The 18,874-nt window shown below is 38.3% G+C and overlaps 1 protein-coding gene across 4 annotated transcripts in view; it reads left to right on the forward strand.

Moving 5' to 3' along the window:
* Nucleotides 1-18,874, forward strand: part of LOC117337351 (probable palmitoyltransferase ZDHHC1) — a 55,777-nt gene that overhangs the window by 14,666 nt on the left and 22,237 nt on the right. For 3 of the 4 annotated variants that reach the window (XM_033898309.1, XM_033898307.1, XM_033898310.1), the window contains exons 2-5: nt 6,362-6,554; nt 14,039-14,208; nt 14,331-14,432; nt 15,325-15,449. In XM_033898309.1, coding sequence (XP_033754200.1) covers nt 6,378-6,554; nt 14,039-14,208; nt 14,331-14,432; nt 15,325-15,449 — 574 coding nt within the window. In that variant the 5' untranslated portion in view covers nt 6,362-6,377. Of the gene's footprint in view, nt 1-6,334; nt 6,555-14,038; nt 14,209-14,330; nt 14,433-15,324; nt 15,450-18,874 lie in introns of those variants that run through there. The other variant, XM_033898308.1, reaches the window with a different exon arrangement.

Raw genomic sequence — 18,874 nt, forward strand, 5'->3', positions numbered from 1 at the left:
CTGACTGTGACTTGTATGTTACTGTCACTGGTGTCTGACTGTGACTTGTATCTTACTGTCACTGGTGTCTGACTGTGACTTGTATCTTACTCTCACTGGTGTCTAACTGTGGCTTGTATCTTACTGTCACTGGTGTCTGACTGTGACTTGTATCTTACTGTCACTGGTGTCTGACTGTGACTTGTATGTTACTGTCACTGGTGTCTGACTGTGACTTGTATGTTACTGTCACTGGTGTCTGACTGTGACTTGTATCTTACTGTCACTGGTGTCTGACTGTGACTTGTATGTTTCTGTCACTGGTGTCTAACTGTGGCTTGTATGTTACTGTCACTGGTGTCTGACTGTGACTTGTATGTTACTGTCACTGGTGTCTAACTGTGACTTGTATCTTACTGTCACTGGTGTCTGACTGTGACTTGTATGTTTCTGTCACTGATGTCTGACTGTGACTCGTATGTTACTGTCACCGGTGTCTGACTGTGACTTGTATCTTACTGTCACTGGTGTCTGACTGTGACTTGTATGTTTCTGTCACTGATGTCTGACTGTGACTTGTATGTTACTGTCGCTGGTGTCTGATTGTGACTTGTATCTTACTGTCACTGGTGTCTGACTGTGACTTGTATCTTACTGTCACTGGTGTCTGACTGTGACTTGTATGTTACTGTCGCTGGTGTCTGATTGTGACTTGTATCTTACTGTCACTGGTGTCTGACTGTGACTTGTATCTTACTGTCACTGGTGTCTGACTGTGACTTGTATCTTACTGTCACTGGTGTCTGAATGTGACTTGTATCTTACTGTCACTGGTGTCTGACTGTGACTTGTATCTTACTGTCACTGGTGTCTAACTGTGACTTGTATCTTACTCTCACTGGTGTCTAACTGTGACTTGTATCTTACTGTCACTGGTGTCTGACTGTGACTTGTATGTTACTGTCACTGGTGTCTGACTGTGACTTGTATCTTACTGTCACTGGTGTCTGACTGTGACTTGTATCTTACTGTCACCGGTGTCTGACTGTGACTTGTATAATACTGTCACCGGTGTCTGACTGTGACTTGTATCTTACTCTCACTGGTGTCTGATTGTGACTTGTATGTTACTGTCACTGGTGTCTAACTGTGACTTGTATGTTACTGTCACTGGTGTCTGACTGTGACTTGTATGTTACTGTCACTGGTGTCTGACTGTGACTTGTATCTTACTGTCACTGGTGTCTGACTGTGACTTGTATGTTACTGTCACTGGTGTCTGACTGTGACTTGTATCTTACTCTCACTGGTGTCTAACTGTGACTTGTATCTTACTGTCACTGGTGTCTAACTGTGACTTGTATCTTACTGTCACTGGTGTCTGACTGTGACTTGTATGTTACTGTCACCGGTGTCTGACTGACTTGTATCTTACTCTCACTGGTGTCTAACTGTGACTTGTATCTTACTGTCACTGGTGTCTAACTGTGACTTGTATCTTACTCTCACTGGTGTCTGACTGTGACTTGTATAATACTGTCACTGGTGTCTGACTGTGACTTGTATCTTACTGTCACTGGTGTCTGACTGTGACTTGTATCTTACTGTCGCTGGTGTCTGACTGTGACTTGTATCTTACTGTCGCTGGTGTCTGACTGTGACTTGTATCTTACTGTCACTGGTGTCTGACTGTGGCTTGTATCTTACTGTCACTGGTGTCTGACTGTGACTTGTATCTTACTGTCACTGGTGTCTAACTGTGACTTGTATCTTACTCTCACTGGTGTCTAACTGTGACTTGTATCTTACTGTCACTGGTGTCTGACTGTGACTTGTATGTTACTGTCACTGGTGTCTGACTGTGACTTGTATCTTACTGTCACTGGTGTCTGACTGTGACTTGTATCTTACTGTCACCGGTGTCTGACTGTGACTTGTATAATACTGTCACCGGTGTCTGACTGTGACTTGTATCTTACTCTCACTGGTGTCTGATTGTGACTTGTATGTTACTGTCACTGGTGTCTAACTGTGACTTGTATGTTACTGTCACTGGTGTCTGACTGTGACTTGTATGTTACTGTCACTGGTGTCTGACTGTGACTTGTATCTTACTGTCACTGGTGTCTGACTGTGACTTGTATGTTACTGTCACTGGTGTCTGACTGTGACTTGTATCTTACTCTCACTGGTGTCTAACTGTGACTTGTATCTTACTGTCACTGGTGTCTAACTGTGACTTGTATCTTACTGTCACTGGTGTCTGACTGTGACTTGTATGTTACTGTCACCGGTGTCTGACTGACTTGTATCTTACTCTCACTGGTGTCTAACTGTGACTTGTATCTTACTGTCACTGGTGTCTAACTGTGACTTGTATCTTACTCTCACTGGTGTCTGACTGTGACTTGTATAATACTGTCACTGGTGTCTGACTGTGACTTGTATCTTACTGTCACTGGTGTCTGACTGTGACTTGTATCTTACTGTCGCTGGTGTCTGACTGTGACTTGTATCTTACTGTCGCTGGTGTCTGACTGTGACTTGTATCTTACTGTCACTGGTGTCTGACTGTGGCTTGTATCTTACTGTCACTGGTGTCTGACTGTGGCCAACAAACAGCTGAGTTGTTTATGAACCAGGACAAGAACTAAGTTGTCAGATGTTTTCTTGTAAACCTTGCTAGAGTGACCGTAAGTTTAATCGGAGGTCTGCTCTACTGACGTTATATGTACGTCATGTACCTTTAGATATCACAGTTAAAAAAAAATATTTAGGATTTATTCCAAAATACTGTGTTAGAGAGGATGATATTGATTATAGTCATTATCTCCAACATGTTCTCAGTTTTAACGGTTTCCTTCATGTCTGCTCCACTTTCTTCATAAAATCAATGTTTACTTTGGAATCCTTGAGCAGTGTTTTAGCTGATTGGTGATGTTGGTGTATGTGTAATCCATTAATGTCAACCATTCCAACCCACATAATTAGGTTCTTTTCCCTACATTCGAATCCAAGCTAATGAGTTTTTAAAATACATGTTTACCATACAGGGACTGAGTCATACGTAAACGGAAACCTGCTGACTAAAAGGAATGGTGTATTACCACATCAGAGTCTAATAACACAGTTAAAGGGTCATAATAACATTTCATATTTCTTGAAAACCATGAAATATAGGGGATCCGACACTTGTGTTCATGAAATATAAAATTTATTGAACAAGATTATTAATTTCATAGAAATTAATAAACAAGTTTGATATTACACAAGCTAAAGTGTTAGATATACTGTTTATTACAATCTGAACTAATCATTTTCCAATGCATGGAATTAAGACATTTTTACTAAAATGACTACAGCATGACATCAATTCTAAAATCATAATGTGACATTGATATTTCAGATTTATTATGGTGTTGTCACACTGATGAGGATTATTTCCATATTATAGCATTATGTGTGTACTTAGTATGGTACTAGTACAGATTTGTATATTGTGTTTGTTGTGTGTATACCAGTACAGATTTGTATATTGTGTGTATACCAGTACAGATTTGTATATTGTGTGTATACCAGTACAGATTTGTATATTGTGTTTGTTGTGTGTATACCAGTACAGTACCAGTACAGATTTGTATATTGTGTGTATACCAGTACAGATTTGTATATTGTGTGTATACCAGTTCAGATTTGTATATTGTGTCTATACCAGTACAGATTTGTATATTGTGTGTATACCAGTACATATTTGTATATTGTGTGTATACCAGTTCAGATTTGTATATTGTATCTATACCAGTATAGATTTGTATATTGTGTGTATACCAGTACAGATTTGTATATTGTATCTATACCAGTACATATTTGTATATTGTATCTATACCAGTACAGATTTGTATATTGTGTGTATACCAGTACAGATTTGTATATTGTGTGTATACCAGTACATATTTGTATATTGTGTGTATACCAGTTCAGATTTGTATATTGTATCTATACCAGTACAGATTTGTATATTGTGTGTATACCAGTACATATTTGTATATTGTGTGTATACCAGTACAGATTTGTATATTGTATCTATACCAGTACAGATTTGTATATTGTGTGTATACCAGTACAGATTTGTATATTGTGTGTATACCAGGACAGATTTGTATATTGTGTGTATACCAGTACAGATTTGTATATTGTGTGTATACCAGTACAGATTTGTATATTGTGTGTATACCAGTACAGATTTGTATATTGTGTGTATACCAGTACAGATTTGTATATTGTGTGTATACCAGTACAGATTTGTATAGTGTGTGTATACCAGGACAGATTTGTATATTGTATCTATACCAGTACAGATTTGTATATTGTGTGTATACTAGTACAGATTTGTATATTGTGTGTATACCAGTACAGATTTGTATATTGTGTGTATACCAGTACATATTTGTATATTGTGTGTATACCAGTACAGATTTGTATATTGTGTTTGTTGTGTGTATACCAGTACAGTACCAGTACAGATTTGTATATTGTGTGTATACCAGTACAGATTTGTATATTGTGTGTATATCAGTTCAGATTTGTATATTGTATCTATACCAGTACAGATTGGTATATTGTGTGTATACCAGTACAGATTTGTATATTGTGTGTATACCAGTACAGATTTGTATATTGTGTGTATACCAGTACAGATTTGTGTATTGTGTGTATACCAGTACAGATTTGTATATTGTGTGTATACCAGTACAGATTTGTATATTGTGTGTATACCAGTACAGATTTGTATATTGTATCTATACCAGTATAGATTTGTATATTGTGTGTATACCAGTACAGATTTGTATAGTGTGTGTATACCAGTACAGATTTGTATAGTGTGTGTATACCAGTACAGATTTGTATATTGTATCTATACCAGTACAGATTTGTATATTGTGTGTATACCAGTACAGATTTGTATATTGTGTGTATACCAGTACAGATTTGTATATTGTGTGTATACCAGTACATATTTGTATATTGTGTGTATACCAGTACAGATTTGTATATTGTGTGTATACCAGTACATATTTGTATATTGTGTGTATACCAGTATAGATTTGTATATTGTGTGTATACCAGTACATATTTGTATATTGTGTTTGTTGTGTGTATACCAGTACAGTACCAGTACAGATTTGTATATTGTGTGTATACCAGTATAGATTTGTATATTGTGTGTATACCAGTACAGATTTGTATATTGTGTGTATACCAGTATAGATTTGTATATTGTGTGTATACCAGTACATATTTGTATATTGTGTTTGTTGTGTGTATACCAGTACAGTACCAGTACAGATTTGTATATTGTGTGTATACCAGTACAGATTTGTATATTGTATCTATACCAGTACAGATTTGTATATTGTGTTTGTTGTGTGTATACCAGTACAGATTTGTATATTGTGTGTATACCAGTACAGATTTGTATATTGTGTGTATACCAGTACAGATTTGTATATTGTGTGTATACCAGTATAGATTTGTATATTGTGTGTATACCAGTACATATTTGTATATTGTGTGTATACCAGTACAGATTTGTATATTGTGTGTATACCAGTACAGATTTGTATATTGTGTGTATACCAGTACAGATTTGTATATTGTGTGTATACCAGTACAGATTTGTATAGTGTGTGTATACCAGTACAGATTTGTATATTGTGTGTATACCAGTACAGATTTGTATATTGTGTGTATACCAGTACAGATTTGTATAGTGTGTGTATACCAGTACAGATTTGTATATTGTGTGTATACCAGTACAGATTTGTATATTGTGTGTATACCAGTACAGATTTGTATATTGTGTGTATACCAGTACAGATTTGTATATTGTGTGTATACCAGTACAGATTTGTATATTGTGTGTATACCAGTACAGATTTGTATAGTGTGTGTATACCAGTACAGATTTGTATATTGTGTGTATACCAGTACAGATTTGTATATTGTGTGTATACCAGTACAGATTTGTATATTGTATCTATACCAGTACAGATTTGTATATTGTATCTATACCAGTACAGATTTGTATATTGTGTGTATACCAGTACAGATTTGTATATTGTGTGTATACTAGTACAGATTTGTATATTGTGTGTATACCAGTACAGATTTGTATATTGTATCTATACCAGTACAGATTTGTATATTGTGTGGATACCAGTACAGATTTGTATATTGTGTTTATTATGTGTATACTACAGTACAGTTCTAGTATAGATTTCAATGGTTAGTGTATTTATTGTACAGCAGCTTACATGTAATTTGGCCTCCTTTTCATAATAAATAAAACTCTTTATGTAATTTGACCATTTTTATGTTTTAGGTTGTAATGTAGGAGAATGCCCCCGCCCCAGAGGTTGCGTCGGCCCCGCCCCCGGGCACGGATCAATGGCTGGACACTGCCTCCACACCCCTTACAGTGTGTAGCCTGGTTCGCTGTCATCTACTTTGCATTCTTCTACTTCACAACCTTTGTTCCCGCCCTTCCTGATGACTGGCAGATAGCAGGTTATGTTGTATCCTTTTGATATAATTGTCTAATCAATGACAAGTGAGAATCAAAGAGAAAATTTCTGATGTTTATACTGCTCCTTATATTCAGTTTATATCCTCTGTACATGTCCCATAGTCACTGATATATACACGTCTCTAAATAGTATAATGTAAAAAACTATCAAGCTTTCCATTTGTGCTGTTATTGCTTTACTGTGTGGTTATATACTGATAAGAAGTTGCTTGGAGTGTATGAATCCTTAACAATACCCATAACTCACTTCATTGTATTATCATAATGATGAGATCCAACAATACATTACCTTATATAATACCCTTAACTCACTTCATTGTATTATCATAATGATAACAATACATTACCTTATATAATACCCTTAACTCACTTCATTGTATTATCATAATGATGAGATCCAACAATACATTACATTATATAATACCCGTAACTCACTTCATTGTATTATAATTACATCCAACAATACATTACATTATATAATACCCTTAACTCACTTCATTGTATTATAATTAGATAGTTTGAGAGGTCAGTCACTTAAATTCAATGAGTTACAATTGAATAGCGTCTGATGATTCGTAGATTTGAAAGAGGATCTATAAAAGGAAAATACATTAATTTATCATAGTGCTTAAAGCACTCTACAGACAACACAATGAATGTCTGATTTCAGAAATGGTGAAGGTTATCATAGAATTGAGAAATGTGTAGTAATATGTAGCCATTCAAGTACACATTCAGAATTCCGTCTGAAAATGGTGTAGTTTGAGTCCTCTGGGAACAAGATAGCTTGAGTCCTCTGGGAATAGCGTAGTTTTCATCTGTCTGGAAATGGTGTGGTTTGAATCTATCTGGAAATGGGATAGCTGGAATTCTATTGGAATGGTGTAGTTTGAGTCCTTTGGGAATTCTTTAGTTTGAATTTTCTGGGAATGGTGTAACTGAAGTCCTTTCCATATGGTGTAGCTAATGTCTTCTGGGAATGCTGTAGTTTGAGTTCTATGAGAATGGTGTAATTCAAGTCCTCTGGGAATGGTGTTGTTCGAGTCCTCTGGAAATGGTGTTGTTCGAGTCCTCTGGAAATGGTGTAGTTTGAGTTCTCTGAGAATGGTGTAGTTTGAGTTCTCTGGGAATGGTGTAGTTTGAGTTCTCTAGGAATGGTGTAGTTTGAGTTCTCTAGGAATGGTGTAGTTTGAGTTCTCTAGGAATGGTGTAGTTTGAGTTCTCTTGGAATGTTGTAGTTTGAGTTCTCTAGGAATGGTGTAGTTTGAGTTCTCTAGAAATGGTGTAGTTTGAGTTCTCTAGGAATGGTGTAGTTTGAGTTCTATAGGAATGGTGTAGTTTGAGTTCTCTAGGAATGGTGTAGTTTGAGTTCTCTGGGAATGGTGTTGTTTGAGTTCTCTAGGAATGGTGTTGTTTGAGTTCTCTAGGAATGGTGTTGTTTGAGTTCTCTGGGAATGGTGTTGTTTGAGTTCTCTAGGAATGGTGTTGTTTGAGTTCTCTAGGAATGGTGTAGTTTGAGTTCTATAGGAATGGTGTAGTTTGAGTTCTCTAGGAATGGTGTAGTTTGAGTTCTCTGAGAATGGTGTAGTTTGAGTTCTCTAGGAATGGTGTAGTTTGAGTTCTCTGGGAATGGTGTTGTTTGAGTTCTCTAGGAATGGTGTTGTTTGAGTTCTCTAGGAATGGTGTAGTTTGAGTTCTCTAGGAATGGTGTAGTTTGAGTTCTATAGGAATGGTGTAGTTTGAGTTCTCTTGGAATGGTGTAGTTTGAGTTCTCTAGGAATGGTGTAGTTTGAGTTCTATAGGAATGGTGTAGTTTGAGTTCTCTTGGAATGGTGTAGTTTGAGTTCTCTAGGAATGGTGTAGTTTGAGTTCTCTAGGAATGGTGTAGTTTGAGTTCTCTAGGAATGGTGTAGTTTGAGTCCTCTGGGAATGGTGTAGTTTGAGTTCTCTATGAATGGTGTAGTTTGAGTTCTCTAGGAACGGTGTAGTTTGAGTTCTATAGGAATGGTTTAGTTTGAGTTCTCTATGAATGGTGTAGTTTGAGTTCTCTAGGAATGGTGTAGTTTGAGTTCTCTATGAATGGTGTAGTTTGAGTTCTCTAGGAATGGTGTAGTTTGAGTTCTCTAGGAATGGTGTAGTTTGAGTCCTCTTGGAATGGTGTAGTTTGAGTTCTATAGGAATGGTTTAGTTTGAGTTCTCTAGGAATGGTGTAGTTTGAGTTCTATAGGAATGGTGTAGTTTGAGTTCTATAGGAATGGTGTAGTTTGAGTTCTCTATGAATGGTGTAGTTTGAGTTCTCTAGGAACGGTGTAGTTTGAGTTCTCTAGGAATGGTGTAGTTTGAGTCCTCTTGGAATGGTGTAGTTTGAGTTCTATAGGAATGGTTTAGTTTGAGTTCTCTAGGAATGGTGTAGTTTGAGTTCTATAGGAATGGTGTAGTTTGAGTTCTATAGGAATGGTGTAGTTTGAGTTCTCTAGGAATGGTGTAGTTTTAAGTTCTCCAGGAATTGTGTAGTTTGAGTTCTCAAGGAATGGTGTAGTTTGAGTTCTCTAGGAATGGTGTAGTTTGAGTTCTCTAGGAATGGTGTAGTTTGAGTTCTCTAGGAATGGTGTAGTTTTAAGTTCTCTAGGAATGTTGTAGCTTTATATCTCCAGGAATTGTGTAGTTTGAGTTCTCTAGGAATGGTGTAGTTTGAGTTCTCTAGGAATGGTGTTGTTTGAGTTCTCTGGGAATGGTGTTGTTTGAGTTCTCTAGGAATGGTGTAGTTTGAGTTCTCTAGGAATGGTGTAGTTTGAGTTCTCTAGGAATGGTGTAGTTTGAGTTCTCTAGGAATGGTGTAGTTTGAGTCCTCTAGGAATGGTGTTGTTTGAGTTCTCTAGGAATGGTGTAGTTTGAGTTCTCTAGGAATGGTGTAGTTTGAGTTCTCTAGGAATGGTGTAGTTTGAGTTCTCTAGGAATGGTGTAGTTTGAGTTCTCTAGGAATGGTGTAGTTTGAGTTCTCTAGGAATGGTGTAGTTTGAGTTCTCTAGGAATGGTGTAGTTTGAGTTCTCTAGGAATGGTGTAGTTTGAGTCCTCTAGGAATGGTGTAGTTTGAGTTCTCTAGGAATGGTGTAGTTTGAGTTCTCTAGGAATGGTGTAGTTTGAGTTCTCTAGGAATGGTGTAGTTTGAGTTCTCTAGGAATGGTGTAGTTTGAGTCCTCTAGGGAATGGTGTAGTTTGAGTTCTCTGAGAATGGTGTAGTTTGAGTTCTCTAGGAATGGTGTAGTTTGAGTTCTCTAGGAATGGTGTAGTAGTGTAATGGTGTGATGTTGAATGTTGTTGGTCTCTGTAGAGAATAGCTGATTGTATTGATTTGTTTACATTCACATTTAACTTTCCTCTGAACAAAAGCAGTAATCTGTATTTATGTCAGTTGAGTGATTGAACACAGACCTGGGATACAGATTCAGGAACTTTTCCATTAAGTGATAGTCAGTGAAGCATAAAATACGACTTCTGGCTTATTTAGTGTTTAATTTACCATAATTGTTTTATAGTCTTGTTTATGGTTATTTAATGTTTATTCATTGTATTGAGAAGTTTACAGGTATATAAATTATCAGGAATAATGTATACTATTACATATATATACTAGTTAGTGTGTTTCACCCCAGATTGTTGTAGATAGTGCTAAAATAGTGGAAAACCTATATGGCCATGAAGGTGACCCCAAACTGTAGTAGAAAATGAAAGTGATATTTGTTTTATACATATTTCAGAAATTATTTTGCTGAAAACCGTTTGCTAACTGGTAGTAAAACGACAATAGCACATTCTTTGGTTGACTGGTGGTCACTAGAGAATAAGATTTATTTTCCTTCAGTTGGTTACCTGGTGGTCACTAGACCATTAGATTTGTTTTCTTAGGTTACCTGGTGGTCACTAGATAACCTATTTTTAGGTCAACTGAGACGAAGTCTCAAGTGACCTATTCTAATCGCCTTTTGTCCGTCGTCGTGCGTCGTCCGTCGTGCGTCCGTAAACTTTTTACATTTTCGACTTCTTCTCCAAAACCACTTAACAAAATTGAATGAAATTTGGCAGAAAGTTTCTATGGCTAAAGGTCAACCAAAATTGTGAATTATATGGTCCCCACCCCCCAGGGGCCTGAGGGGTGGGGCCAAAAAGGGTCAAATTGACTAAAACTTCAAAAATCTTCTTCTCTACTCTCAGATATGGTGGAGTCAAACACTCTTTATAGATGAAAGGGTCTTGTGGTGCTTTACCAAAATTGTGAATTGCATGACCCTGGGGTCTCACGTTTGCCCCTGGGGAGGAGGTAAACTTTACTATAGTTTATATAGGGAAATCACATTTTTGACTATTATTTGTTGGATTTGTATTGGAATTCATTCTAACTTGTATCAAATTATCAGCATGGGATGACACTTTGATGGTATGTACATGTTGGCCCTAATTGACCCCCAGGGGCTGGTGGGCGGGTCCAAAAAGGGTCAAATTGACTAAAATTTCAAAAATCTTCTTCTCTACTCTCAGATATGGTAGAATCAAATACTCTTCATAGATGGAAGGGTCTTAAGGTGCTTTACCAAAATTGTGAATTTCATGACCCTGGGGTCTCACGTTTGCCCCTGGGGAGGGGGTAAACTTTACTATAGTTTATATAGGGAAATCACATTTTTGACTATTATTTGTTGGATTTCTATTGGAATTCATTCTAACTTGTTAGCTCACCTGCCCGAAGGGCAAGTGAGCTTATGCCGTGGTGCGGCGTCCGTCGTCCGTCCGGCCGTCCGTCCGGCCGTCCGGCGTCAACTTTTTCATTCAAACGACTTCTTCTCAATAACCAAGAGGCCCAGGGACTTGATATTGGGCCTGTAGCATGCTGGGGTGAAGGGCTACCAAGTTTGTTCAAATAAATGACCTTGACCTTCATTCAAGGTCGCATGGGTCAAATAGTCTATAATCTTCTAACGACTTCTTCTCAACAACCAAGAGGCCCAGGGACTTGATATTGGGCCTGTAGCATGCTGGGGTGAAGGGCTACAAAGTTTGTTCAAATAAATGACCTTGACCTTCATTCAATGTCACATGGGTCAAATAGGCTATAATCTTCAAATGACTTTTTCTCAATAACCAAGAGGCCCAGGGACTTGATATTGAGCCTGTAGCATGCTGGGGTGAAGGGCTACAAAGTTTGTTCAAATAAATGACGTTGACCTTCATTCAAGGTCACATGGGTCAAATAGGCTATAATCTTCAAACGACTTCTTCTCAATAACCAAGAGGCCCAGGGACTTGATATTGTGCCTGCAGCATGCTGGGGTGAAGGGCTACAAAGTTTGTTCAAATAAATGACCTTGGCCTTCATTCAAGGTCACATGGGTCAAATAGGCTATAATCTTCAAACGACTTCTTCTCAATTACTAAGAGGCCCAGGGACTTGATATTGGGCCTGTAGCATGCTCGGGTGAAGGGCTACAAAGTTTGTTCAAATAAATGACCTTGACCTTCATTAAAGGTCACAGGGGTGAAATCGGCTTAAATCTGTAAACAATAATTTTGCGATAGCCAAGAGCCTGCAAGACCTAATATTAGGCCAATAGAATGCTGGAATGTAGGACTAGAAAATCTTTTAATACGAATAAATCTAGCTTACTATGATATTTTAATAAAGAGGTAATCATCATAGTAGAGCCAGGTGAGCGATACAGGCCCATTGGGCCTCTTGTATTGAATTATCAGCATGGGATGACAGTTTGATGGTATGTACATGTTGGCCCTGGTTGACCCCCAGGGGCTGGTGGGCGGGGCCAAAAAGGGTCAAATTGACTGAAATTTCAAAAATCTTCTTCTCTACTCTCAGATATGGTAGAATCAAATACTCTTCATAGATGGAAGGGTCTTAAGGTGCTTTACCAAAATTGTGAATTTCATGACCCTGGGGTCTCACGTTTGCCCCTGGGGAGGGGGTAAACTTTACTATAGTTTATATATGGAAATCACATTTTTGACTATTATTTGTTTGATTTCTATTGGAATTCATTCTAACTTGGTTCAAATTATCAGCATGGGATGACAGTTTGATGGTATGTACATGTTGGCCCTGGTTGACCCCCAGGGGCTGGTGGGCGGGTCCAAAAAGGGTCAAATTGACTGAAATTTCAAAAATCTTCTTCTCTACTCTCAGATATGTTAGAATCAAATACTCTTCATAGATGGAAGGCTCTTCAGGTGCTTTACCAAAATTGTGAATTTCATGACCCTGGGGTCTCACGTTTGCCCCTGGGTAGGGAGTAAACTTTACTATAGTTTATATAGGGAAATCACATTTTTGACTATTATTTGTTGGATTTGTATTGGAATTCATTCTAACTTGGTTCAAATTATCAGCATTGGATTACAGTTTGATGTTATATGTACATGTTGGCCCTAGTTGACCCCCAGGGGCTGGTGGGCGGGGCCAAAAAGGGTCAAATTGACTGAAATTTCAAAAATCTTCTTCTCTACTCTCAGATATGTTAGAATCAAATACTCTTCATAGATGGAAGGCTCTTCAGGTGCTTTACCAAAATTGTAAATTTCATGACCCTGGGGTCTCACGTTTGCCCCTGGGTAGGGAGTAAACTTTACTATAGTTTATATAGGGAAATCACATTTTTGACTATTATTTGTTGGATTTGTATTGGAATTCATTCTAACTTGGTTCAAATTATCAGCATTGGATTACAGTTTGATGTTATATGTACATGTTGGCCCTAGTTGACCCCCAGGGGCTGGTGGGCGGGGCCAAAAAGGGTCAAATTGACTGAAATTTCAAAAATCTTCTTCTCTACTCTCAGATATGTTAGAATCAAATACTCTTCATAGATGGAAGGCTCTTAAGGTGCTTTACCAAAATTGTGAATTTCATGACCCTGGGGTCTCACGTTTGCCCCTGGGTAGGGGGTAAACTTTACTATAGTTTATATAGGGAAATCACATTTTTGACTATTATTTGTTGGATTTGTATTGGAATTCATTCTAACTTGGTTCAAATTATCAGCATGGGATTACAGTTTGATGTTATGTACATGTTGGCCCTGGTTGACCCCCAGGGGCTGGTGGGCGGGGCCAAAAAGGGTCAAATTGACTGAAATTTCAAAAATCTTCTTATCTACTATATGTTAGAATCAAATACTCTTCATAGACTGACCCCATTAAGACTGATGGGTCGGGCCAAAAAGGGTCAATTTAGTTGGCTGAAATATTTCAAATCTCAGGTGACCGTTAAGGCCCTTTGGGCCTCTTGTTACTTTCCTTGGTTACCTGGTGGTCACTAGATAACCTATTTTTACTTTCCTTGGTTACCTGGTGGTCACTAGATAACCTATTTTTACTTTCCTTGGTTACCTGGTGGTCACTAGAGTAGACAATAGTTTTACTTTCCTGAGTAATGTGGCAGTCCCATGACATTCCTTGACCATCTACAGTTAACAGGATTGGCTTTTCTCTGTCATATCCTCACCCATGTGGTGGCAAGCAGCATCAACCCTGCTGATCCAGCTGTGCTGAGGATACTGAATGGTAGGGAGGAATTTGACCGTGCCAAGCACCGCCATGTCATCGAGAATATGCATTGTTACATCTGTGATGCTGATGTGTAAGTATTTACATTATAAGTATGATGAAAAGTGTTATTGGTTTTGACTCTTTTCATGCAAATTCTTTTATCTTTTGTACTTGATTTGATTTTGATCAAATGTATATATTTGTATTTTACAGGGGATCCCGGTCAAAGCATTGCAGTGCCTGTAATAAATGTGTAAATGATTTTGACCACCACTGTAAATGGCTCAACAACTGTGTGGGAGGCAGAAACTACAAGTATGTCTTAACTCTCCAACAACTTGTGGTGTACAAATGTATGTGTGGAAAACACTATGTGTCTGTTCAGGTCTAAAACAATATGTGTCTGTTCATTCTAAAACAATATATGTCTGTTCAGGTCTAAAACAATGTGTGTCTGTTCAGGTCTAAAACAATATGTGTCTGTTCAGGTCTAAAACAATATGTGTCTGTTCAGGTCTAAAACAATATGTGTCTGTTCATTCTAAAACAATATGTGTCTGTTCAGGCCTAAAACAATGTGTGTCTGTTCAGGTCTAAAACAATATGTGTCTGTGCAGGTCTAAAACAATATGTGTCTGTTCATTCTAAAACAATATGTGTCTGTTCAGGCCTAAAACAATGTGTGTCTGTTCAGGTCTAAAACAATGTGTGTCTGTTCAGGTCTAAAACAATATGTGTCTGTTCAGGTCTAAAACAATATGTGTCTGTTCAGGTCTAAAACAATATGTGTCTGTTCAGGTCTAAAACAATATGTATCTGTTCAGGTCTAAAACAGTATATGTCTGTTCAGACCTAAAACAATGTGTGTCTGTTCAGGTCTAAAACAATATGTGTCTGTTCAGGTCTAAAACAATATGTATCTGTTCAGGTCTAAAACAATATGTGTCTGTTCAGGTCTAAAACAATGTGTGTCTGTTCAGGTCTAAAACAATGTGTGTCTGTTCAGGTCTAAAACAATATGTGTCTGTTCAGGTCTAAAACAATATGTGTCTGTTCAGGTCTAAAACAATATGTGTCTGTTCAGGTCTGTTGGTTTATATGTAAGTAGGGGAGGTATTGGTAAGAGAAATGTCCTTGTCCATTAATTGTGTACAATATATGCATTAATACGTGTTGAAAGCATAGTAATAAAAATGTTTACTTACAGGTGGTTTCTACAAGTACTTGTCACAGGTATCATCGGAATCTTCCTGATACTTGTGGTTACACTAGTAGAGATTGTCGCCTACAGTACAGACGCAGAGACTGGAAACATTCTACAACCATATATAGGTAGGTATCTCCTCTCTACTGTATATAGGTACACACCTCCTCTACTGTATATAGGTACACACCTCCTCTCTACTGTATATAGGTAGACACCTCCTCTCTACTGTATATAGGTAGACACCTCCTCTCTACTGTATATAGGTAGACACCTCCTCACTACTGTATATAGGTACACACCTCCTCTCTACTGTATATAGGTAGACACCTACTCTCTACTGTATATAGGTAGACACCTCCTCTCTACTGTATATAGGTAGACACGTCCTCTACTGTATATAGGTATACACCTCCTCTCTACTGTATATAGGTAGACATCTCCTCTCTACTGTATATAGGTAGACACCTCTCTACTGTATATAGGTAGACACGTCCTCTACTGTATATAGGTAGGCACCTCCTCTCTACTGTATATAGGTAGACACCTCCTCTCTACTGTATATAGGTAGACATCTCCTCTCTACTGTATATAGGTAGACACGTCCTCTACTGTATATAGGTAGACACCTCCTCTCTACTGTATATAGGTAGACATCTCCTCTCTACTGTATATAGGTAGACACCTCCTCTACTGTATATAGGTAGACACCTCACTACTGTATATAGGTAGACACCTCCTCTACTGTATATAGGTAGACACCTACTCTCTACTGTATATAGGTAGACACCTCCTCTACTGTATATAGGTAGACACCTCCTCTACTGTATATAGGTAGACACCTACTCTCTACTGTATATAGGTAGACACCTCCTCTACTGTATATAGGTAGACACCTCCTCTCTACTGTATATAGGTAGACACCTCCTCTCTACTGTATATAGGTAGACACCTCCTCTCTACTGTATATAGGTAGACATCTCCTCTCTACTGTATATAGGTAGACACCTCCTCTCTACTGTATATAGGTAGACACCTCCTCTCTACTGTATATAGGTAGACACCTTTATCTACTGTATATAGGTAGACACCTCCTCTACTGTATATAGGTATACACCTCCTCTACTGTATATAGGTAGACACCTCTCTACTGTATATAGGTAGACACCTCCTCTCTACTGTATATAGGTAGACATCTCCTCTCTACTGTATATAGGTATACACCTCCTCTCTACTGTATATAGGTAGACACCTCCTCTACTGTATATAGGTAGACACCACCTCTCTACTGTATATAGGTATACACCTCCTCTCTACTGTATATAGGTAGACACCTCCTCTACTGTATATAGGTAGACACCACCTCTCTACTGTATATAGGTATACACCTCCTCTCTACTGTATATAGGTATACACCTCCTCTCTACTGTATATAGGTATACACCTCCTCTCTACTGTATATAGGTAGACACCTCCTCTACTGTATATAGGTAGACATCTCCTCTCTACTGTATATAGGTATACACCTCCTCTCTACTGTATATAGGTAGACACCTCCTCTACTGTATATAGGTATACACCTCCTCTCTACTGTATATAGGTATACACCTCCTCTCTACTGTATATAGGTAGACACCTCCTCTACTGTATATAGGTAGACACCTCCTCTCTACTATATATAGGTAGACACCTCCTCTCTACTGTATATAGGTAGACACCTCCTCTCTACTGTATATAGGTAGACATCTCCTCTCTACTGTATATAGGTAGACACCTCCTCTCTACTGTATATAGGTAGACACCTCCTCTACTGTATATAGGTAGACACCTACTCTCTACTGTATATAGGTAGACATCTCCTCTCTACTGTATATAGGTAGACATCTCCTCTCTACTGTATATAGGTAGACACCTCCTCTCTACTATATATAGGTAGACACCTCCTCTACTGTATATAGGTAGACACCTACTCTCTACTGTATATAGGTAGACACCTCCTCTACTATATATAGGTAGACACCTCCTCTCTACTGTATATAGGTAGACATCTCCTCTCTACTGTATATAGGTAGACATCTCCTCTCTACTGTATATAGGTAGACACCTCCTCTACTGTATATAGGTAGACACCTACTCTCTACTGTATATAGGTAGACATCTCCTCTCTACTGTATATAGGTAGACACCTCTCTACTGTATATAGGTAGACACGTCCTCTACTGTATATAGGTAGGCACCTCCTCTCTACTGTATATAGGTAGACACCTCCTCTCTACTGTATATAGGTAGACATCTCCTCTCTACTGTATATAGGTAGACACCTCTCTACTGTATATAGGTAGACACCTCCTCTCTACTGTATATAGGTAGACACCTCCTCTCTACTGTATATAGGTAGACACCTCCTCTCTACTGTATATAGGTAGACACCTCCTCTCTACTGTATATAGGTAGACACCTCCTCTCTACTGTATATAGGTAGACACCTCCTCTCTACTGTATATAGGTAGACACCTCCTCTACTGTATATAGGTAGACACATCCTCTCTACTGTATATAGGTAGACACCTCCTCTACTGTATATAGGTAGACACCTCCTCTACTGTATATAGGTAGACACCTCCTCTACTGTATATAGGTAGACACCTCCTCTCTACTGTATATAGGTAGACATCTCCTCTCTACTGTATATAGGTAGACACCTCCTCTACTGTATATAGGTAGACACCTCTCTACTGTATATAGGTAGACACCTCCTCTCTACTGTATATAGGTAGACACCTCCTCTCTACTGTATATAGGTAGACACGTCCTCTACTGTATATAGGTATACACCTCCTCTCTACTGTATATAGGTACACACCTCCTCTCTACTGTATATAGGTAGACACCTCTCTACTGTATATAGGTAGACATCTCCTCTCTACTGTATATAGGTAGACACCTCTCTACTGTATATAGGTAGACACCTCCTCTCTACTGTATATAGGTAGACATCTCCTCTACTGTATATAGGTATACACCTACTCTCTACTGTATATAGGTAGACAAATCCTCTACTGTATATAGGTATACACCTACTCTCTACTGTATATAGGTAGACATCTCCTCTACTGTATATAGGTATACACCTACTCTCTACTGTATATAGGTAGACAAATCCTCTACTGTATATAGGTATACACCTACTCTCTACTGTATATAGGTAGCCATCTCCTCTACTGTATATAGGTAGACACGTCCTCTACTGTATATAGGTAGACACCTCCTCTCTACTGTATATAGGTAGACACCTCCTCTCTACTGTATATAGGTACACACCTCCTCTACTGTATATAGGTAGACACCTCCTCTCTACTGTATATAGGTAGACACCTCCTCTCTACTGTATATAGGTAGACACCTCCTCTCTACTGTATATAGGTAGACACCTCCTCTCTACTGTATATAGGTATACACCCACTCTCTACTGTATATAGGTAGACACCTCCTCTACTGTATATAGGTAGACACCTCCTCTCTACTGTATATAGGTAGATATCTCCTCTCTACT

The sequence above is a fragment of the Pecten maximus genome, chromosome 11 (genome assembly GCF_902652985.1).
Source record: "Pecten maximus chromosome 11, xPecMax1.1, whole genome shotgun sequence".
NCBI classification, from domain to species: Eukaryota; Metazoa; Mollusca; class Bivalvia; order Pectinida; family Pectinidae; genus Pecten; species Pecten maximus.